Source organism: Hoplias malabaricus, chromosome 1, assembly GCF_029633855.1.
Source record: "Hoplias malabaricus isolate fHopMal1 chromosome 1, fHopMal1.hap1, whole genome shotgun sequence".
NCBI classification, from domain to species: domain Eukaryota; kingdom Metazoa; phylum Chordata; class Actinopteri; order Characiformes; family Erythrinidae; genus Hoplias; species Hoplias malabaricus.
The window spans coordinates 5,410,515-5,434,968 of record NC_089800.1 but is presented as its reverse complement, the minus strand read 5'-3'; the positions used below and the strand labels follow the sequence as shown (position 1 = coordinate 5,434,968).

General features: G+C 47.3%; 1 protein-coding gene across 1 annotated transcript; it reads right to left on the bottom strand.

Annotated features, from left to right (window-relative positions):
* Nucleotides 1-231: 231 nt before the first annotated feature.
* Nucleotides 232-24,259, bottom strand: LOC136666640 (glucocorticoid-induced transcript 1 protein). Its single transcript, XM_066644958.1, has 8 exons — nt 23,793-24,259; nt 12,631-12,806; nt 7,194-7,280; nt 5,610-5,702; nt 2,504-2,644; nt 1,837-2,026; nt 1,410-1,530; nt 232-1,079 (listed from the first exon to the last, which is right to left on the bottom strand). The coding sequence occupies exons 1-8, from the start codon at nt 24,061-24,063 to the stop codon at nt 842-844; spliced, it is 1,317 nt and encodes a 438-aa protein (XP_066501055.1). The 5' UTR covers nt 24,064-24,259; the 3' UTR covers nt 232-841.
* Nucleotides 24,260-24,454: the final 195 nt, after the last annotated feature.

The following is a 24,454-nucleotide window of genomic DNA, read 5'->3' as shown; positions in this document are numbered from 1 at the left end:
GTTAGAAAATATGCTGCAGGTTTTTGCAATGACATGCTTTCACCAGGGAGCTCGCCAATTCCCCAAACTGCAACAGCGCAGCTTTAATGAAGCCTTAGCACCTGTCGGAATGTATGCGTTTAAAAATGATACTCATTAATAAACACTGTCCTCAAAGGTCATTTCCATTTACTTTTTTTAAAACGTAATATTTATCAAACAGCTTTGATTTATTTCATCGTACACTATTCCAAATAACTGGCGGCTAACATTGATAAATTCATAAGAAATGGTCTGACCTTTAACATTCAAAGGGAGGTCCACCCATTTTTCTACCTTTCTGTAGATGTACAGTAAGCTATTCCGAGTGATTCGATGTGAAATACTCCATTCTAGAGTCCGAACGGAACGGTTAACGTGATGCCTACAACAGACCCTTTCACGTCAAAACCCCCTCAGTTCAGTTTTATTTATAGGGTGCTTTTATTATTATATTTGTTTTTTTGTGGAAGGTTACCAACAAATTTATCCACCCATGTTCACATACCTTCTAGACAGTTTGAGACTGACAAGGTCAGTCCAACACGATCATACTTTACATATGGAGGACCTTGTGCATTTGACTTGTAACTCACTCACTCACATTTAGCAGGTTGAAGACTCTCCAGTAGGAGGGCTCTTCGCACACCCAATAACTTCCTGTGCGTCTCAAGACACTCGGCGTAAGTCCAGGCACAAACGTAAGTAGAGGACAATAAAGTCAAGTAAAGTAGTGATCCCAGCCCTTTTTAAACTTGACCATATACTGCTTTATAACCGTTGAGAAAATTCAATCCATCCTCTGACGTCTGCCTGGTGTCGGTCAGCAGTGAAGTGCCCTGTATGGACCGCAGCTGTATGGAGGTGGTCGTTCTCGGACCCCAGCTTGTTTAAACTGACTCAAGGGCTGCAAACTTTGGGAACCTGGACCACAGTCTGAGGGAAAGAACGAGGAGTCCTGCTGTCTGACGGGACAGAACGGTCCTGAACCGGTCGGGACGAAGCTCACTTTGTTTCTGTCTGGACAGGAGAAGACAGGGAAACCTTTGGACCTATAGGGGCTGGAGAGAGACACAATAATAAGAACACCTGCCTGAGAAACACACAGAAGGGAAATCACTCGCTCCAACTGGCCACTATATTAGAAACCCTTGTGAATCCACAGTACACTTGGAGACAGTAAAGTGCAGCTGGTCTGTTGATGCCTATTCTAAAGTCTACGATGTAGCTCAGTACCCTCCTGATTTCAGTTCCCTGTAATAGTGCACTATATAGTGAGTAATGTCATGAATAATGAGCAGTGAGGCAACAGAAGGGCTACACTCTATTTTTACAAATATACAAATAGTACTCTATGAATATAGATATAAAAACGAAACAATTCCACTCACAAAGTCTCCTCAAACACCTTGATTTTCTCGCAGCCCTCAGGGGGAACACGTTTAAAGATGAAGCTGTTGTTGGGTGTGGGGGAGCTGGCCAGTGGGGGCGGTGGGGAGCTGCTTTCATTCACTGTAAAGGAAGCGAAACACACATGGTGCTGATAAGTTCATCCACTCACTCTCACACCTGTGGACAGTTTCACCCAGTCGACCGACCTAACAACGTGTGGTGTGTCCAAACACATTCCTCAAAGAGAATAATTTCTAAAACTAGTACTGTATCTTTAAATGGCTGCAGCATATTTAAAATGTACTGTACATCACTGTTACACACTTGTATAACTTCCATTTTGAGACCTGCTGCTGGAACTCAAACACACACGTAGCTTTAAGCACAGCGTGGCTGATTAACCATGTTTAAGAACAGAGACTGTACCATAATCGAGGCCTTCACCAAAATCCGTCATGCTGCCGAAGGGGTCCAGGGCCTGGGGGAGGTCAGCCGCAGAGGGGAAGAGATGTGGACTGTGGTGACCATTTGAAAAGAGGTGGGTGTCCATGCTGTGTATGTGGTGGTCACTGCTCTGATGAGGAGGAACTGGAGCACAGCGCCCGTCCTGTAATTCCTATAACATCAGGAAAACACAACGTGGTACCAACGGTCTTTTAAACCTTATTCCTTGAATTAGTAAGAAATAACATGTTTTCTGACTATCAATAAACAATAAATGCTTAGCCAATAGTGATAGAACTGACTAAAACTAGCGGACAACATAGGAACTGCAGGTTTTAAATAAAATGAGTTTATTCTTTAATAATGCAGGTTTATCCCGCGGGCCGTATGTTTGACACCTGATATAGAGGCTTTCACAAACCCAAGGACACTAAAAAAATAAATCAGGGTTTGCACAATTGAAAATATATAGCCGTTTGTCAACACATTTTCTGGCCTAGATTGTACACTAAGCAACAGTGCATTAAGCAAATTTTGAATAACAAAAATGCTGAAAAATATGCTCATTAAAATAAAAAGGAGGGAATTAAATACATAATCCGTGACTGTGCAGAGTATTGCAAGTGGAAAAAAGTATGTTTGTCTATACCCTTTCTTGCTGTTTCCCCCAGTTATCACCGACAAACACACTCTCTAGCTCATGGTTGATGCTGTCGGTGTAGCTGCTCACTCTACACACAGCTGGCTTGGAGATGGATATGCTGCTCAAGGATGGAGGAGGTAGTTTTGCCTATAACACACACACACACACACACCTTCAGTACAACAGTGTTTTGAAATTTAAACCAGTGCAGCTAAACTGTACACACACCCCCCCCACACACACGACCCCACACACACACACAAACACACACACACGACCCCACACACACACACACGACCGCGACCCCACACGCGACCCCACACACACACACGCGACCCCACACACACACACACGACCCCACACACACACACACACACGACCCCACACACACACACACACGACCCCACACACACACGACCCCACACACACACACGACCCCACACACACACACACACGACCCCACACACACACGACCCCACACACACACACACGCGACCCCACACACACACACACGCGACCCCACACACACACACACACACACACACACACACGACCCCACACACACACGACCCCACACACACACACACACACGACCCCACACACACACACGACCCCACACACACACACACACGACCCCACACACACACACACGAACGACCCCACACACACACACACGAACGACCCCACACACACACACACGAACGACCCCCCCCACACACACACACACGACCCCACGCACACACACACGACCCCACGCACACACACACGACCCCACGCACACACACACGACCCCACGCACACACACACGACCCCACGCACACACACACGACCCCACACACACACACACACGACCCCACACACACACACACACGACCCCACACACACACACGACCCCACACACACACGACCCCACACACACACGACCCCACACACACACGACCCCACACACACACACACACACACACACACACACACGCGACCCCACACACACACACGCGACCCCACACACACACACACGCGACCCCACACACACACACACACACACGACCCCACACACACACACACGCACACACACACGCACACACACACACACACGACCCCACGCACACACACACGACCCCACGCACACACACACGACCCCACGCACACGACCCCACACACACACACACACACGACCCCACACACACACACACACGACCCCACACACACACACACACACGACCCCACACACACACACGACCCCACACACACACACGACCCCACACACACACACGCGACCCCACACACACACACGCGACCCCACACACACACACACGCGACCCCCCACACACACACACGCGACCCCCCCCACACACACGCGACCCCACACACACACACACGCGACCCCCCACACACACACGCGACCCCCCCCACACACACGCGACCCCACACACACACACGCGACCCCACACACACACACACACACACGCGACCCCACACACACACACACACACGACCCCACACACACACACACACACGACCCCACACACACACACACACACGACCCCACACACACACACACACACGACCCCACACACACACACACACACGACCCCACACACACACACACACGACCCCACACACACACACACACACACCCACGACCCCACACACACACACACACGACCCCACACACACACACCCACGACCCCACACACACGACCCCACACACACACACACGACCCCACACACACACACACGACCCCACACACACACACACGACCCCACACACACACACACACACGACCCCACACACACACACACACGACCCCACACACACACACACACACACACCCACGACCCCACACACACACACACACGACCCCACACACACACACACGAACGACCCCCCCCACACACACACGACCCCACACACACACACGCGACCCCACACACATACACACACACGACCCCACACACACACGACCCCACACACACACACACACACACGACCCCACACACACACACACACGACCCCACACACACACACACACACGACCCCACACACACACACACACGACCCCACACACACACACGACCCCACACACACACACACGAACGACCCCCCCCCCCACACACACACACACACACGACCCCACACACACACACACGACCCCACGCACACACACACACACACACACACGACCCCACACACACACACACGAACGACCCCCCCCACGCACACACACACGACCCCACACACGCACACACACGACCCCACACACGCACACACACACGACCCCACGCACACACACACGACCCCACGCACACACACACGACCCCACGCACACACACGACCCCACACACACACACACACGACCCCACACACACACACACACACGACCCCACACACACACGCGACCCCCCACACACACACGCGACCCCACACACACACACACACGACCCCACACACACACACACACACACACGACCCCACACGCACACACACACGACCCCACGCACACACACACGACCCCACGCACACACACACGACCCCACGCACACACACACGACCCCACGCACACACACGACCCCACGCACACACGACCCCACGCACACACGACCCCACGCACACACGACCCCACACACACACACGACCCCACACACACACACACGACCCCACACACACACACACACGACCCCACACACACACACGACCCCACACACACACACGACCCCACACACACACACGACCCCACACACACACACGACCCCACACACACACACGACCACACACACACACGACCCCACACACACGACCCCACACACACACACGAACGACCCCACACACACACACACGAACGACCCCACACACACACACACACGACCCCACACACACACACACACGACCCCACACACACACGACCCCACACACACACACACACGACCCCCCACACACACACACACACGACCCCACACACACACACGACCCCACACACACACACACGAACGACCCCACACACACACACACGAACGACCCCACACACACACACGACCCCCCCCACACACACACACACGACCCCACACACACACACACACACACACGACCACAACACTACACACAACCACACACCTGAACTTGGTTAAAGGAGGAAACTGACTCCTGTTCTTTGGTATGGTGAATTCCCAACACACTCCTCCGGAGCTGTGCACGCAGTTTGGCGATCTGCAAATAAATAAATAATTAAAAAAACATATCCATTCCGACACCTGGAAGCGATTAAAATGGACACCGTCGAGCCCAGAAATACAGACTCAAACAGCCAGAATGTGTCGGCCCACTGAACTGGAGCAGCCTCTCGGGGAAGGGATCGTGTTCTGAAATGTGTTGTTTGTTGTTGTGAATGAAACGAAGAGGATAAAGAGTGATTAGGAAGTATTTGCTGTCAGTGAATACAATTAGGACAAGCTTCAACATTTAAAGTCCACCACACCCAGACAATCCTCATTAACATGGTGTAAAACTGTCAATCTGTTCCAGGCAGCTCCTTTTTTATAAACACATTGTGGTATTTCTTATGGAAAATACCATCATTATATGAAAGAAGAAAACCTGTAGCAGCTGAAGCTACAGTAAATGACAAGTAATGGAAACCTATGCAGTGCATCGTGCAAACTTCCTGCCTAAATCAGCTCAAATGTCAGAGGGAGTGCACTGAACTTTAAGTGTTGTCTAATTCTAAACAGACTAAAGGTTTAAAATCTGTGTATTAATGGGTATTAAGTTATTTTAATACATTAAAAGTCATAAAGAATTACATATAACACATGAAAGGAAAGGGCGACCCTGACCTGTTTGCCAAATAGTGAACCCACATCCATCTACAGTCAAACCTAAACCTTGCCAAATACTGACCTCACAATACCCACTTCTTCTCCTTAACCCCGTCAGCCCCAGAACACATTAGTTAATACTTTTAACATTAACCATATCTGTTACAAATGATTATTAATGACTTTTAAGGTGTTTACAACCTAATTAACAACTGTTTTCAAATATTGTATAAGTGTGGGTTTGTTTTAAAGTGTTAAAGTCAGGAGAACTGTGCAAGAAGGGGTTTCTGACAGGACATAGGGGATATATCCGTTGGCTGAAAACAGCCCTGATATCACTGCATTAATCAACTCATCTCATTTAGGGTCATGGCACCAGCAAGAACTCAAACTCCCAATCTTCATACCACAGAAATGTAAAGCAGAATCACAGGCTCAACTGGTACCGGTAGAACATCTTCCTATTAGTTTGGACCTTGTTTCTAATCGAGTGGCACAAAGTATGTGGAGAAAGTCATAGAGGAATGTACTCACAGTTATATTTCTGTCAGTGTAATAGCGTTTGAACTTCCCTTGTGCACTCAGTTTAATTCTGAAGGAACATGATTGTACTGAGGGCGTGAGTGGAACACAACAGGAAATGATATAAACAGTTTTTAAACAGTATTTTAAAGAGTCTTATAGTGTCTCAGATACTGCAAAGCTGTCAGGAGGAGGACGTAATGTGGACAGAATGGAGAGCTGCTGATTGGAGATATTTATATGTCAGTGTTTGTGGTCACTGATCAAAATCTTTGTTAAATATGAGTGGTGTGTGGTTAAGTTGGGTTCCTACACCAAACAGCCACTTTAGAAAGTCTCTGTGTGTGTGTCGTTAAGTTACCTCTCCACGGTGATCTGCACTAGACCACGACGCTGAGCGCTTGTGTATATTCAGCCCTTCCAAATCATCCGTCCAGAAACCAGGGGTCTGTAACACACATTAGAAACACACACACACACAGTTTTGCGTTTATACAGGTGTTATAAGCCCCCCAAAAGATCCCCATGATTTCGGTGGTGGTTCATTCTCTGGTGTGTGTTGTGCTGGTGCGAGTGGATCAGACACAGCAGTGGCTGCTGGAGTTTTAAACCCTGCACTGTCACTGCTGGACTGAGCCCACTACCCAAATAATCCCTGCTCTGTGGTGGTCCTCCAGAGGTCCTGACCACTGAAGAACAGTAAAAAGAACTACAAAGTGCACATACGTACAGTCACTGGAACGTTCCATGTACCACATATATACATACAACCATACTGACACAGGTCTACACCTCAGTGTATCACTAACTGATGGAGAAGCAGCCGTTCTGAAGCGAATGAGCTCTTATTTCCTCTTCCTTTCACTGGTGACACTAGAGTCTTGTTCCAACCTGAACGTCCAGCTTGTTTCTGTGTGTGTGTTTACACATTCTACACCAGCTGTTGTGTCTGACAGTAAAAAAGCTGTAGTTGGGAAAGATAAAAATCAGAAACCAGAGAGTTTAGCCCAGAGCTAATCAAGTCCAGGCACCAAACAAAACAATGAGATATGTTCAGGTAGAGAGTTAGAGAGGTAATGCTCTTCACAGAGATCTTTGAAAATTATGCTTCATTCAAAACAACAGTCCAAGCTGAACCTCCATTCAGAAACATGGCAAACTTCTCAGATGCATTCAGGTCCTGACAACTGTTCCTCCACTCAATACACACCTATAGCTACAACACTCCTTATAACTTCAGGAGGAGCGGATAGCTGCGCTGCTATTGGTGGAATTGGAGGGCATATGTAAATTGTAACACAACAAATATTAATTAATCATCTTTATTTATGGACTGATGGTCTGATGAATGTAAATGACCTCATGCATAAATGTGATGTCACAACCATGATAAATTTCGCAATCACGATTGTATATTTTACCATGATTACGATTAATGAACGATTATTTTGTGTTTGTATGTTTGACCCTCGTAGTTAACGAGTGACGAGGCTTGTGCTGTAAATCTGCTCCAGTGTTAAAGCTGGGATATTTTTTTCTAATGTCGTTGGGAGCTTGTTCCTCTCTTGTTTTTTGAGCACTGTTTATATTTGGTGTGTGATTGTGCTTTGGCTGAAGCAGTTTTTTACTCAGTGTTTACATTTGACTTTTGGTTCAGTGTCATATTGATTACAGTCAAAACACAGCACGTCCAAACCACGGACGTTATTCTTTGGTGCTTGCTGCTCGAGTCGCTTGGCCGGCCTCTGCGTTTAGTTTGCTTTCATGAGGCAGATAGGGGCAGAGTCATGTGACTACAGCTTGGTAGCATGGTTTTAAAGGGACAGTACATGAACATACAGTGGGGATATAACAGAATTTTTTTTTAAGTTACAAATAATTGGCATTCACTCACAACTACGTGCACTTTTTGAATCACCAATTCACCTACCAACGTGTGTTTTTGGACCGTGGGAGGAAACCGGAGCACCCGGAGGAAACCCACGCAGACACAGGGAGAACACACCACACTCCTCACAGATAGTCACCCGGAGGAAACCCACGCAGACACAGGGAGAACACACCACACTCCTCACAGACAGTCACCCGGAGGAAACCAACGCAGACACAGGGAGAACACACCACACTCCTCACAGACAGTCAGCCGGAGGAAACCCACGCAGACACAGGGAGAACACACCACACTCCTCACAGTCAGTCACCCTGAGGAAACCCACGCAGACACGGGGAGAACACTCCTCACAGACAGTCAGCCGGAGGAAACCCACGCAGACACAGGGAGAACACACCACACTCCTCACAGACAGTCACCCGGAGGAAACCCACGCAGACACAGGGAGAACACACCACACTCCTCACAGACAGTCACCCGGAGGAAACCCACGCAGACACAGGGAGAACACACCACACTCCTCACAGACAGTCACCCGGAGGAAACCCACGCAGTCACAGGGGGAACACACCACACTCCTCACAGACAGTCACCCGGAGGAAACCCACGCAGACACAGGGAGAACACACCACACTCCTCACAGACAGTCACCCGGAGGAAACCCACGCAGACACAGGGAGAACACACCACACTCCTCACAGACAGTGACCCGGAGGAAACCCACGCAGACAGAGAGAGAACACACCACACTCCTCACAGACAGTCACCCGGAGGAAACCCATGCAGACACAGAGAGAACACACCACACTCCTCACAGACAGTCAGCCGGAGGAAACCCACGCAGACACAGGGAGAACACACCACACTCCTCACAGTCAGTCACCCTGAGGAAACCCACGCAGACACGGGGAAAACACTCCTCACAGACAGTCAGCCGGAGGAAACCCACGCAGACACAGGGAGAACACACCACACTCCTCACAGACAGTCACCCGGAGGAAACCCACGCAGACACAGGGAGAACACACCACACTCCTCACAGACAGTCACCCGGAGGAAACCCACGCAGTCACAGGGGGAACACACCACACTCCTCACAGACAGTCACCCGGAGGAAACCCACACAGACACAGGGGGAACACACCACACTCCTCACAGACAGTCACCCGGAGGAAACCCACACAGACACAGGGGGAACACACCACACTCCTCACAGACAGTCACCCGGAGGAAACCCACGCAGACACAGGGAGAACACACCACACTCCTCACAGACAGTCACCCGGAGCGGGACTCGAACCCACAACCTCCAGGTCCCTGGAGCTGGGTGACTGCACACCACCTGCTGCGCAGCCATGCTGCTACATATATGGTTCTGTTCCCTACACGAGCGCACACACCACTCATCAATAAGAGCCCTTGGACTAACACTACACTACCTGTTTATATTTATATTCATGGTGTTTGGCTTGAAATCATCTTAAAGAGGTAATGTCAAATTAGCCAAGCCTCTCTTTCCCATCGTATGGGCCCTTTAATTTTTTAAGAGCAGATGTACAGAGACAAAACAATGCTCTCCGTCTAAATACTGTATTTTCTATGAAGGCGATCGTTAAAAATCTCTCACTCCCTTGATCTGCGGAGTCTTTCTAGGGCCACGACACGCAGCAGATGGAGGGAAGAATGATGCAGACATTCCTCCTGCACTGAGAGCTCGTGGCCTCTGTGGCCCAGAAGCCTGCATTAGCATATGTATAGCTCCCGCTGCGGCTAGCTTAGCGCTGCGCGAAAAAAGGCGGCCTGGAGGGCCAGGTGGCAAGGCTGTGGGTGCACCCGCTCGCCTGACTTAGTGTAAACACACACCCACCCGCTCGCCCACACTCTCTCACACACACACACACACTGGTGTATGAAAGACAGGTGCAAACGACTGCACCTCCACAGAGCTGCACTCATCAGTCAACTTTCTATGCCTGCAGCCGGTGACGAAACGTCTGGCTTTTGTTCTCCATTTTCTTTAGGAGGAGAACTGGGGTTTCAGCATAATTAAAGCAGCCAGCAGCCAGACAGGACTTTATATACAGTGAGATGTAGAAAATCCAACAGTAAATTTGTTCTGTTCAGGACAGATGGCTATTTGTGCCACAGAAAACAGGCCTACGCTGGCAAACTCCAGTCTAAATGAATAAGTTTGAGGGTGATTTGCATTGTTGTCACCTGCTCTAAAACTATCTAAAGAACTTTTTCCCACTGCCACCAACAGCCTGTAAATATTTTCAAACATGGGGTTTTTCCTTCCTTCAGACCCTTTAGCAGCCTAAATCAGTCCTGAGACACGGCATATGGAGAACATAACAGACATAAATGCATAAATTATGTAACATACATTTAAATAAACTAAAAACGTATATTTGACTAATATTCATTTGTTATTTCATTTATTTTCTGTAACCCAAATCCAGTTCAGTGGGTCGGGAGCCTACCTGGAATCACTGAAAGCAAAGCAGGAACACACCCTGGAGGGGGCGCCAGTCCTTCACAAAGCGACACACACTCACACATTCCCTCATACATATGGATACTTCTGAGTCACCAACTCACCTACCATCGTGTGTTTTTGGACCGTGGGAGGAAACCCACGCAGACACAGGGAGAACACATCACACTCCTCAGACAGTCACCCGGAGGAAACCCACGCAGACACAGGGAGAACACACCACACTCCTCACAGACAGTCACCCGGAGGAAACCCACGCAGACACAGAGAGAACACACCACACTCCTTACAGACAGTCACCCGGAGGAAACCCATGCGGACACAGGGAGAACACACCACACTCCTCACAGACAGTCACCCGGAGAAAACCCTCGCGGACACAGAGAACACACCACACTCCTCACAGACAGTCACCCGGAGGAAACCCACGCGGACACAGGGAGAACACACCACACTCCTCACAGACAGTCACCTGGAGGAAACCCACGCGGACACAGGGAGAACACACCACACTCCTCACAGACAGTCACCCGGAGGAAACCCACGCAGACACAGGGAGAACACACCACACTCCTCAGACAGTCACCCGGAGGAAACCCACGCAGACACAGGGAGAACACACCACACTCCTCACAGACAGTCACCCGGAGGAAACCCACGCAGACACAGAGAGAACACACCACACTCCTTACAGACAGTCACCCGGAGGAAACCCATGCGGACACAGGGAGAACACACCACACTCCTCACAGACAGTCACCCGGAGAAAACCCTCGCCGACACAGAGAACACACCACACTCCTCACAGACAGTCACCCGGAGGAAACCCACGCGGACACAGGGAGAACACACCACACTCCTCACAGACAGTCACCTGGAGGAAACCCACGCGGACACAGGGAGAACACACCACACTCCTCACAGACAGTCACCCGGAGGAAACCCACGCGGACACAGGGAAAACACACCACACTCCTCACAGACAGTCACCCGGAGGAAACCCACGCGGACACAGGGAAAACACACCACACTCCTCACAGACAGTCACCCGGAGTGGGACTCGAACCCACAACTTCTAGGTCCCTAGAGCTGTGTGACTGCGACACTATCTGCTGCGCAACCGGGCCGCCCCCCTTTAAAAAGTGGGCGGTCCGAACCACATGGCAAAGCAGGGTTGGTCAGCTTGTTAAATCAGTAAACAGCCCAGCAGCGCTTGTGTACATCCTTTTTCATCCTCCACAAAGGCAATGCAAAGCAAGTACACTGGTAATAAGAGCTCCCACCACTGCAGGGTAGCGTTCTCCTCCCAGTGTGTTGAGCTGTAGAGAACTGTGCGATTCTGTTGAGTTGGACAGAGTGTCTCATTAACGCAGCAGTCTGCAAAAAGGTCATCAGTGCGTGTGGTCTCACCTGTGTGGCTTTGTCGGTCATGCAGGTGAGCTGTGGCTGACGGATCTCTCGTGGCCACTGACCACACAAGTACTGGCCTGTGACAAGGTCCATCGAAGAGCTCGGAGGTGGTGGTGGTGGAGCTGGTGATTGTGGTGGAGGTAGTGGTCCTAATGAGGGTGGTTTTGGCTTCTCCACTGTTCAACACAAAAAATACACAACAACACAAACACATTAAAAGATGCAAAATTCTGTTTATTTTGTTGACAGCAGTTGGACCCCCTGGTGATGTTTTGTTAAATTATTTAAGATTTAAGAACTTGGAGAACCTCAAACATCTATGGGGGGTTATTTTTTATTAATTTGCGGAGTAATGATATTGAAATATAAATCAATAAAATACAGCATAGAATATAATAATGCACCTGCATTTTGCACAAACAAAATTTTTGTAAAAATTTCATTCAGTTTTTACTTAAACCAATATTTGGATATATTTTAAATGTCAATTTTGACTAGGGCTTTTGCAAAAGTAATACCCCGACGTGTAAATATACATAATATAAGTGAAAGTAATCAAGAAGAAGAAGAAAAGAAGAAGCAGAAGGTAGAATAGAAGAAAAAAAGAGTAAAACATACTGAACGTTTTCAATATCAGAAGAAATCAGCAGCAATATTCATATTCTAACGATGACATATCACCCATTTAGGGCTGGACAATAATTCAGTATCAATTTATATCACAATATAAAATGTTTCAATAACAATGATGATTTTTATACATATTTTCATTCATTATCTGTAAGCGCTTATCCAGTTCAGGGTCGCGGTGGGTCCAGAGCCTACCTGGAATCATTGGGCGCAAGGCGGGAATACACCCTGGAGGGGGCGCCAGTCCTTCACAGGGCAACACACACATTCACTCACACACTCACACCTACGGACACTTTTGAGTCGCCAATCCACCTACCAACGTGTGTTTTTGGACTGTGGGAGGAAACCGGAGCACCCGGAGGAAACCCACGCAGACACAGGGAGAACACACCACACTCCTCACAGACAGTCACCCGGAGGAAACCCACGCAGACACAGGGAGAACACACCACACTCCTCACAGACAGTCACCCGGAGGAAACCCACGCAGACACAGAGAACACACCACACTCCTCACAGACAGTCACCCGAAGGAAACCCACACGGACACGGGGAGAACACACTACACTCCTCACAGACAGTCACCAGGAGCGGGAATCGAACCCACAACCTCCAGGTCCCTGGAGCTGTGTGACTGCGACACTAACCTGCTGTGCCACCGTGTCGCCCTACATATTTTCAATATACATTATTTACAGCCTCTGTCACTGACTGGCGGTCATTAGAGGGCGCTGTCGTCAGTTCAGTACTCAATTTAAAATTTACATATAAAAATATTAATTTGGACAAAGACAATCGTTTATGTTTGATTGTGATGTCATTGCGATGGAAGTTTTCAGTGGATTTTACACTGTTCATATCGTTATCGGAATTATATCGTATCGACCGCAATTAAATTGTGCCCACAATGTCCAGCCCTACGTCCACCCATCAGCTTCTGCATAATACACAATGTGAACCAAAACCGTCAACAGAGCCCAGGTCACCTTAGCTGCTGTGTTGATCTCTGGCAGGGTGAAATCAGGTAAGTTAAGGGTGTTTACAGCAGGGTCTGAGCTGCGCTCATGAACCCAGAGGAAATGAAGCAAAGTGAAACTGCATTCAGAAGACTTTTAACACTCATTCAAAACCCACACACCAGGCCTTACAGCGCCTACAGCCGAAACTGAGCTGAAAGCACACTGCTTCTCTCACACATCCACCTCGCACACACACACACACACACACACACACACACACACACACACACACAGCATCTCCAGGCACCGCACACAATAACACAATAACCCAGTGGGTGGTGCACCAGCATGAAAATAATCATCAATAACCAGCACTTCACAGGTTTCTCCTTCATCACCACGACATCCTCAGTGTCTGAAGCACACTTCTCGTGGTCTGAACCGGGGCGACAAAGCTAATGTAGCTAACAGGCAATGGAAGCTCATGCACGTTAATTAGCATGGTGCAAAGTGCAGGCCTTCATCGTCGCATGCTGCCTTCAAACCACATGGGGTCATTAACCCTTCCAGGCCGACAGGAAAACACGCTTATTTCATAGCAGATGTTTTTCTCGACTCTTTGCCAGTAATCTTGGGATTCCTCAGTGCTGTGTTTTCGCTCTCTCTCTAGACATACTCTATCACACTTCAGCTTTAATCGCTCATTAGCGAGCCCCATCAATAACAACCACGTCCCGATCTGAACCGCACTGTGTACATTCACCCGAGACAAACACGGTTCAGTTCAACCTGCTGAGCCTGAGATTTTACTGGTGTCAACGAAGATGTGCAGTGAGCAGAGGTTTCTGAGGTGTGTGACATGCTGACATCCATAAAAGTGAACACACATGTGGACCAAACAGACCATTAGTTCTATACAGAACCTCTGGATTATTTATATGGTTCTATGCATGGTAAAGTTCTTCAGATTGATGTACAATATCCAGCTTGGAACAACAGTAGAACACATTATGTTGCTATAGACCTAATTGACGACATTGAGATATATTCAGCCCTACTTTCATTAACACAGACCACAATTCGACCTTGTATCTGGATTGTGATTAAAGCTGGACAATAAGGCTAATAATTTACATCACAATACGTTTCTCCATTTCGGTTAATACGATACCGAAACGTCCGATATCGATATGAACAATAAAAAGGTCACAGAAAAACTGCAAGCAATATGACATCACCATCAAACAACAACCTCTTGGCTTTGTCAATATTCATTCATTCATTCATTATCTGTAACCCTTATCCAATTCAGGGTCACGGTGGGTCCAGAGCCGACCTGGAATCATTGGGCGCAAGGCGGGAATACACCCTGGAGGGGGCGCCAGTCCTTCACAGGGCAACACAGACACACAGATGCACATTCACTCACACCTACAGACACTTTTGAGTCGCCAATCCACCTGCAACGTGTGTTTTTGGACTGTGGGAGGAAATCGGAGCACCCGGAGCAAACCCACACGGACACAGGGAGAACACACCAACTCCTCACAGACAGTCACCCGGAGGAAACCCACGAAAACACAGGGAGAACACACCACACTCCTCACAGACAGTCACCCAGAGGAAACCCACGCAGACACAGGGAGAACACACCACACTCCTCACAGACAGTCACCCAGAGGAAACCCACGCAGACACAGGGAGAACACACCACACTCCTCAAACGGATGACAGCACCCTCTAATGACCGTCAGTCACAATAACGTATATTGAAAATATGTATAAAAATCATCGTTATTGAAACATTTGATATTGTGATATATACCGAGTTATTGTCCAGCCCTAGCTGTAACCTGATGAGATTTTTAACCACATGCATTTCCACTTGGTAATTAAAAGGCATCTGAGTGAAATGTATTTACTTTATGGCACACACTATTCAAATCCTCTCATACTCAGCAGCCAATTCTCCTTGTTTTTCCAGTTCTGTTCTAAATTTGGTCGCTGCTTCTTCTCAAGAATCTAAATTTACATGGCTTACCCCAGCGTTTACAAGACGAGGGCAGGATGAAATGAAGTGGGTCACTCCAGAGCAGCTGAAGATGAACTTGAACTCAAACTCAAGCATGGGTTATAAGGGTTTAAAATTCCTGCAGTGTGGGGCACATGACCTCACCACTTCACTAATGATTAAGGTTCATGATGAGTACTCTTACTGGAGTGACAATTTTCTAATTTGGATTTTGGCTATGCTAGTCCAGCTCTGGTGGCTAATACCTTAGCTGTAGCCTTGCAGCTCCAGTGCAAATCTAAAGAAGCGACGCCTGGATGCATTCAGGCCGACGGACTACATTCGGGACAAGAGTGAAATGGTGTAAATCTGAAAGTCTGACAAATTATTTCTTCAACGGCGCAGTTTAGAGGATGTAGGTAGGTCTGAAAGAACACCAGGGCCTCTCTGCATTGTAGACACCTTTCAGAACGAGTCGCTCTGAGGTCCGCTGCATTCACTTGCAGATTGTCCTGCGGGCAGCTGCAGGGCCTTTGTGCTGCAGAACTGTTTCAAATGCAAATCTCCAGCAGCGTCTGACACTCGACACCCAGCAGACAGGAGAAAACTGGCTGAGTTAAAACTCCATCTGCCTCAGGTGGATTAGTCACCAGAGGTGGAACATCATATTACTGCACGGAGTGTGGATATTTGTAAACTAGAACATGTTTTTCCACAAAATTTAATTCTAATGCTTTAAAAAGTAGACTAGTAATGTGTTAAAGGAACACTACGTAACATTTTCACCTTTAAAATACATATTCAAGGTCATTTTAATGCTTCTCTGACTTGTAATAGAGAGAACGTTCTGATTGTTGCTAGTCTAGCCTCAATACTGCAGAAACTGCACTATGTAACTTTTGGAGGAGGGCAAGAAACCAACTTCTCCAATGATTTTAGAAGAGTGCTGTAACATTATTTACACGAGGGGAGTTCCAGGAGCCAAAAACCCAAATCTTAGTGTTCCTTTAATGTAGTTTATGTCATGTTTCTTGTTTGTTCTTAGCAGATTTTCTGTGGCTGCTAATGCTAACGTAGAGCAGCTATCTCCAGCTAATAGCCGCTAATACTGCTGCTAATGTTGACAGAGGTAACACCGGTGCTAACTGCTGCTAATGCTAACTGAGTAAGCCCTTCTTCAGCTAACAGCAGCAAATTCTAACTGAGGGAGCCCGTCTCCAGCTAACAGCCGCTAATACTGCTGCTAATGTTGACAGAGGTAGCACCGGTGCTAATTGCTGCTAATGCTAACTGAGGGAGCCCTTCTTCAGCTAAAAGCAGCAAATTCTAACTGAGGGAGCCCGTCTCCAGCTAACAGCTGCTAATGTTGACAGAGGTAGCACCGGTGCTAATTGCTGCTAATGCTAACTGAGGGAGCCCTTCTTCAGCTAAAAGCAGCAAATTCTAACTGAGGGAGCCCATCTCCAGCTAACAGCTGCTAATACTGCTGCTAATGTTGACAGAGGTAGCACCGGTGCTAATTGCTGCTAATGCTAACTGAGGGAGCCCTTCTTCAGCTAAAAGCAGTAAATTCTAACTGAGGGAGCCCATCTCCAGCTAACAGCTGCTAATACTGCTGCTAATGTTGACAGAGGTAGCACCGGAGCTAATTGCTGCTAATGCTAACTGAGGGAGCCCTTCTTCAGCTAAAAGCAGCAAATTCTAACTGAGGGAGCCCGTCTCCAGCTAACAGCTGCTAATACTGCTGCTAATGTTGACAGAGGTAGCACCGGTGCTAATTGCTGCTAATGCTAACTGAGGGAGCCCTTCTTCAGCTAAAAGCAGCAAATTCTAACTGAGGGAGCCCATCTCCAGCTAACAGCTGCTAATACTGCTGCTAATGTTGACAGAGGTAGCACCGGTGCTAATTGCTGCTAATGCTAACTGAGGGAGCCCTTCTTCAGCTAAAAGCAGCAAATTCTAACTGAGGGAGCCCGTCTCCAGCTAACAGCTGCTAATACTGCTGCTAATGTTGACAGAGGTAGCACCGGTGCTAATTGCTGCTAATGCTAACTGAGGGAGACCTTCTTCAGCTAAAAGCAGTAAATTCTAACTGAGGGAGCCCATCTCCAGCTAACAGCTGCTAATACTGCTGCTAATGTTGACAGAGGTAGCACCGGTGCTAATTGCTGCTAATGCTAACTGAGGGAACCCTTCTTCAGCTAAAAGCAGCAAATTCTAACTGAGGGAGCCCGTCTCCAGCTAACAGCTGCTAATACTGCAGCTAACGTTAATCGAGGGAGCTCTTCTGAAGTTAGTACACCACTAATTATGCTGGTATTTTAAGTGACTGTTGATTCTGGGAGCCCGTTTAAACCCTGTGTAACGGTGCCGCTCAACTCTCACCACTGCTGTCTGCGTTCGATACTTTCTGTATTGCTGTGTCCTTATTTGTCTTTTTCTGTTCTTTGGCCTATCTTCATTGTAAACAGACATTGGGTATAGGAAAGGTGTGATATAAATTATACTTATTATTATTAGGCCTGTCCCAATAATTATATTATCAATGTATCTTGCAATATATGGACATTTCCTCCATAATTTGTGCTGACCTCAGTGTTGCCCAATGTGTTTACATGTCTTGTCATGAACATACCCAGTATTATAGCTGCTCACTCTGTTCTGTTCTCTGGTTTTCTCTGGTCTCAGTTCTGGGGCCAAAATGTGGATTTAATTTATGTTTATTTAGGATATTTAAACTTATTTTTAATTCCAATTCCAATGTCTGAATATACTTAATAACTCATTTATTTGCTAAATTCACTGCTCTTCCTCTCTCTTTCTATCTTCAGAGCCTGGTTCAAATCCTTTTCTCTGAATATATTAATTCTTTTTGATATATATCCCCTCAGGGAGAACACACCACACTCCTCACAGACAGTCACCTGGAGGAAACCCACGCAGACACAGGGAGAACACACCAAACTCCTCACAGACAGTCACCCGGAGGAAACCCACGCAGACACAGGGAGAACACACCAACTCCTCACAGACAGTCACCTGGAGGAAACACACACGGACACAGGGAGAACACACCAAACTCCTCACAGACAGTCACCCTGAGGAAACCCACGCAGACACAGGGAGAACACACCAAACTCCTCACAGACAGTCACCCTGAGGAAACCCACGCAGACACAGGGAGAACACACCACACTCCTCACAGACAATCACCCGGAGAAAACCCATGCAGACACAGAGAGAACACACCACACTCCTCACAGACAGTCACCCGGAGGAAACCCACGCAGACACAGGGAGAACACACCAACTCCTCACAGACAGTCACCTGGAGGAAACACACACGGACACAGGGAGAACACACCAAACAGTCATTCTTAATAACTCATTTATTTGCTAAATTCACTGCTCTTCCTCTCTTTTTATTTTCAGAGCCTGGTTCAAATCCTTTTCTCTGAATATATTAATTCTTTTGATATATAACCCCTTCAGTTTTAACGTGTCCTTGGGTATGTGAAACATATTATTATTATTATATTATTACACCAGTGCCACAAAATGGTCTTAAAATGAAAACAATATTGTTTATAGTAATCATATCTTGGGCAAAAAATAACCCAAAAAGCTATTGTGGCATGCCTGCTCAGCCAATCAAATTCAAGACTTTTATATTTTGAAATCTTGATATATAATGTACGCATTTTTGCTAATAAACTCTAGGTGCTCCCTCTGATTCATTACCTTGAGTTGTGTCCTCCTCTTTCACAGAGTCCCTTTTAAACGTCCACATTCAGTCCAAAAGGCTGCATTCTTGTGCATCTATCTAACCTTTACACAACCGTTCCACCAACGCGTCTCATATTCCAATCTGTGTCCAAATTCCTGAACCTGCACACCGGCGCCAGAGAAGCCCTGGTGAGTGGGTGGCCCTCGAGTGAGTGAATAAGACACAGAAAGAGAGACAGAGAGAGCTGATTTCCATAACCGACGGATACTATCTCAGGCAGTCAACAAGTCAAATTTTACATGGCCGTTAATATAAAAGCCCATCTTTTCACCAAGTCATGCAAACTTCACCATCTGATCAACACGATAATCAAAGTACACCCAGCACATCCTGCAGGGACACGACTCCCCACTTTCCCAAGACGCTCAGAGCTGATTTACGACTAGTTGGACTAGTCGCTCTGCCAAAAGTTCAGGAAAAATTAGATGTTTACACTGCTGCTCAACGCATACTCACAAATCTCACAGCCCACCACAGGGAGAGAGAGATTTAAACTTTTCTTATAAGCGATAAACAGCCCCAATTCATTTTTACCACCACTTTCCAACCTCTTGATGCTCTAGAATAAACCGACTGGTTGGTCACTCTGTAAAATATTATATGTAAATGAGCTCTGATCTGATTGGCTGCCCTACATATACTGCCTCATTCATATTAACTTCAGTATTTACGGGTGGAACAAAATAGTTCTGTGTTAAATAGGCTTATTCTTGGGGATTTTCACACACTCACCCACTCAAATTCTCACCTGTGGACAGTTTTGCACAGCCAGTCCATCTACCAACGTGGGTTTCTGGACCGGAGCATCTGGAGGAAACCCACACAGACACAGGGAGAACACACCACACTCCTCGCGGACAGTCACCCGGAGGAAACCCACGCAGACACAGAGAGAACACACCACACTCCTCACAGACAGTCACCCGGAGGAAACCCACACAGACACAGGGAGAACACACCACACTCCTCACAGACAGTCACCCGGAGGAAACCCACGCAGACACAGGGACAACACACCATACTCCTCACAGACAGTCACCCGGAGGACACCCAAGCAGACACAGGGAGAACACACCACACTCCTCACAGACAGTCACCCGGAGGAAACTCATGCAGGCACAGAGAGAACCCCTAACACACAGAGACCCAGAGTCCCTGAAGCAATAATATCTTTAGTGCTACGGCGCCGTCCTATGTTGGTATTCTACTGAGCTTTAATAATAAATAATATTGCTAAAAATTTCTGTCACATGCAGCATTCTGAAGTTGGTCAATATTCTTAACGTATTGCAGAAACAGCTGCTATTTCTCTACTTCATCCAGTGAGAATTTCTCTAGAAAGGAGAAGCTTGCAGTGCATTCGGTAGAAATGTGCGTTCATGCATTAAAAACAACCACAGGTTTTTATTTGTTGGGTCCTGATTGTTCCTGAAACCAGCAATGAAACAGAACCTGTCAGGTTTGTGGGCGGATAAAAGTTTAAAACGTCATGTTACTCAATCCTGTAACTGAATATAGTGCACTCTGAGGCAAAATGAGACAGAGACCTCACTCCAGCTGTTCTACACAAAACATAAGCATAGCTTAGTAATAACAATCATTTTAAGATATAACCACAGGTGGGGAGCGACTACTTGAGCTCCGCGATTTCTACTTATATTAGTGATGTTAATCAAGAGTTTGTCCCTCTTTCCTGCTGGTAATCATCTAGACGGATTTACACTAGATGTAGGAACAGGTGAGAATTTGATGGCATTCAGCCTGGAGCGCATTAAGGAGATCAGGTGCTGGTGTTGGAACGTTAGAAATGAAGTGTCCATTTGATTTCATTCATCTCCACCCACCCCTTCACTGCTCGACCTGGATTTTGATGGGATTGGTACCTTAGGTTGATGATGAAAGAAATCCTGTATGTCTGAATCTGCTTGTATGAGACTTTATAAGTCTTTATAATGATGCGGTTTCAAACTGACTGATAACCATCAGGATACGACGCTAACTGATAACACTCATATGTGTTCTAGCTTATAATACACCATTTTCCCTGGAGAGGGTCTTTAAAAGGTTTAATTTCAGAGCGTGTTGTTTCAGCACCTGTACTTCCTGTCACATTGTGTTTTAGAACAAAATGACGGCACTACATCTAGACTCTTGATGCTCTAGAATAAACCGATTGGTTGGTCACTCTGTAAAATATTATATGTAAATGAGCTCTGATCTGATTGGCTGCCCTACATATACTGCCTCATTCATATTAACTTCAGTATTTACGGGTGGAACAAAATAGTTCTGTGTTAAATAGGCTTATTCTTGGGGATTTTCACACACTCACCCACTCAGATTCTCACCTGTGGACAGTTTTGCACAGCCAGTCCATCTACCAACGTGGGTTTCTGGACCGGAGCATCTGGAGGAAACCCACACAGACACAGGGAGAACACACCCCACTCCTCACAGACAGTCACCCGGAGGAAACCCACGCAGACACAGGGAGAACACACCCCACTCCTCACAGACAGTCACCCGGAGGAAACCCACGCAGACACAGGGAGAACACACCCCACTCCTCACAGACAGTCACCCGGAGGAAACCCACGCAGACACAGGGAGAACACACCCCACTCCTCACAGACAGTCACCCGGAGGAAACCCACGCAGACACAGGGAGAACACACCACACTCCTCACAGACAGTCACCCGGAGGAAACCCACGCAGACACAGGGAGAACACACCACACTCCTCACAGACAGTCACCCGGAGGAAACCCACGCAGACACAGGGAGAACACACCACACTCCTCACAGACAGTCACCCGGAGGAAACCCACGCAGACACAGGGAGAACACACCACACTCCTCACAGACAGTCACCCGGAGGAAACCCACGCAGAAACAGGGAGAACACACCACACTCCTCACAGACAGTCACCCGGAGGAAACCCACGCAGACACAGGGACAACACACCACACTCCTCACAGACAGTCACCCGGAGGAAACCCACGCAGACACAGAGAGAACACACCATGACGCTAACTGATAACACTCATATGTGTTCTAGCTTATAATACTCCATTTTCCCTTCAGAGGGTCTTTAAAATGTTTAATTTCAGAGTGTCATGTTTCAGCACCTGTACTTCCTGTCACACTGTGTTTTAGAACAAAATGACGGCACTACAAAAGAGTAAATAAATCACGGCAAGTGGTATCACCTTACTTTTTTTTTTAAATAGAGTTAACTACATCTAACATTAAGTGTATTAGAAGTTTGCTCAGAAGTTTGTTTTAAATCAGTTAACTCTAATGAATGGGTCTTCATACGATGGCAGATGACTTGGCTGAATAATTTCAGCCATTTTGACTATATTTAAGATGAGTTCTCTTATCTTTTTCAATTGGCATCTCTTTAGAGGAAGACAGAATTTTGTTTTGTCTAAAAAAAGAATGTAAACCTGGGTCCAAGGCGGGGTATTCCACAGGATTTCTCAATTTAGCCAGATAACTCAAACCTCTTGTCATTTGTGTCCAGTAGGAAAAGACCTGAGGGGACAGTCCTACTGGACAGCCTTCAACTCTGGGACTACTTTTTCCGGCTATCTGCGTTGTGGAATAAAAACAGAAGCTAAAACAAGAAAATGAAATTAAACCCTGTAGAAGAAATTAGGGATTAATGTGAAAGACTAAAACCTCAGTAGATTAAAACGTAGCTAAAATACATTTAACACTGTGAGTAAAATATATTGAATATAAAAATACAGTAGGTGAAGTGCTTACCTTCTCCAGCGGAGGAAACTCGGCGGCGCTGGGGAGCCTCAGTGTCCGAGAAGAGTGTCTTCTCCTCGGGGACACTTGAACAAAGCCCCGCGGTGCTTTTCCCTCTCCCAGCTGCTCTGGCGCCAGAGTTGGAGGAAAACGAGGACGGAGACGGCGGTGAAGCACGCTTCTGGTCGCTCAAAACCAAGCCAAGTCTGTAGGGAAAGTCTGAATTGTCCTCAACAGCTTTCAAAACACTGCTACCTCCGACACTGACTAGAGAGAGCTGCATTTCGGTTTAAGGGGTTCAGCTTTGGGATTTTAGAGGCCTTATCTGTTAAAGACAGGTCGTAAAATTTAAACTCTGAGCTTTAAGAAGCTCTACGGGCTGTAAACTTTTCCCTCAGACTTACTTTGCGTGCCTAAGCCTCGGTTTAAATGCGTATCTCAACATTTATACTGTACGACTGCAGCTCACCTCACGGATACCCCTCCACTCCGGGACACACAATATAACGATACAACAACGTGTGGGCGGGACTATGCAAATACTCGGCAGCTCATTGGCCCACAGGAAGAACAGGGTTGAAATGCGCGTTCTGATTGGTCAGAAGTTTAGTAGTTCCACTCATGAAGAGTAGGAATAGAAAAGCATACATGGAAATTAGCCCAATGCTAAGCAT

Coding starts and splice junctions, on each gene's coding strand:
- LOC136666640 (XM_066644958.1), bottom strand. CDS start 24,063: ATGCAGCTCTCTCTAGTCAGTGTCGGAGGTAGCAGTGTTTTGAAAGCT. Junction 7,281..12,630: donor TGACCGACAAAGCCACACAG/GTGAGACCACAC, acceptor TGTGTGTTACAG/ACCCCTGGTTTCTGGACGGA. Junction 2,645..5,609: donor CCTCCTTTAACCAAGTTCAG/GTGTGTGGTTGT, acceptor TGTGTGTTATAG/GCAAAACTACCTCCTCCATC.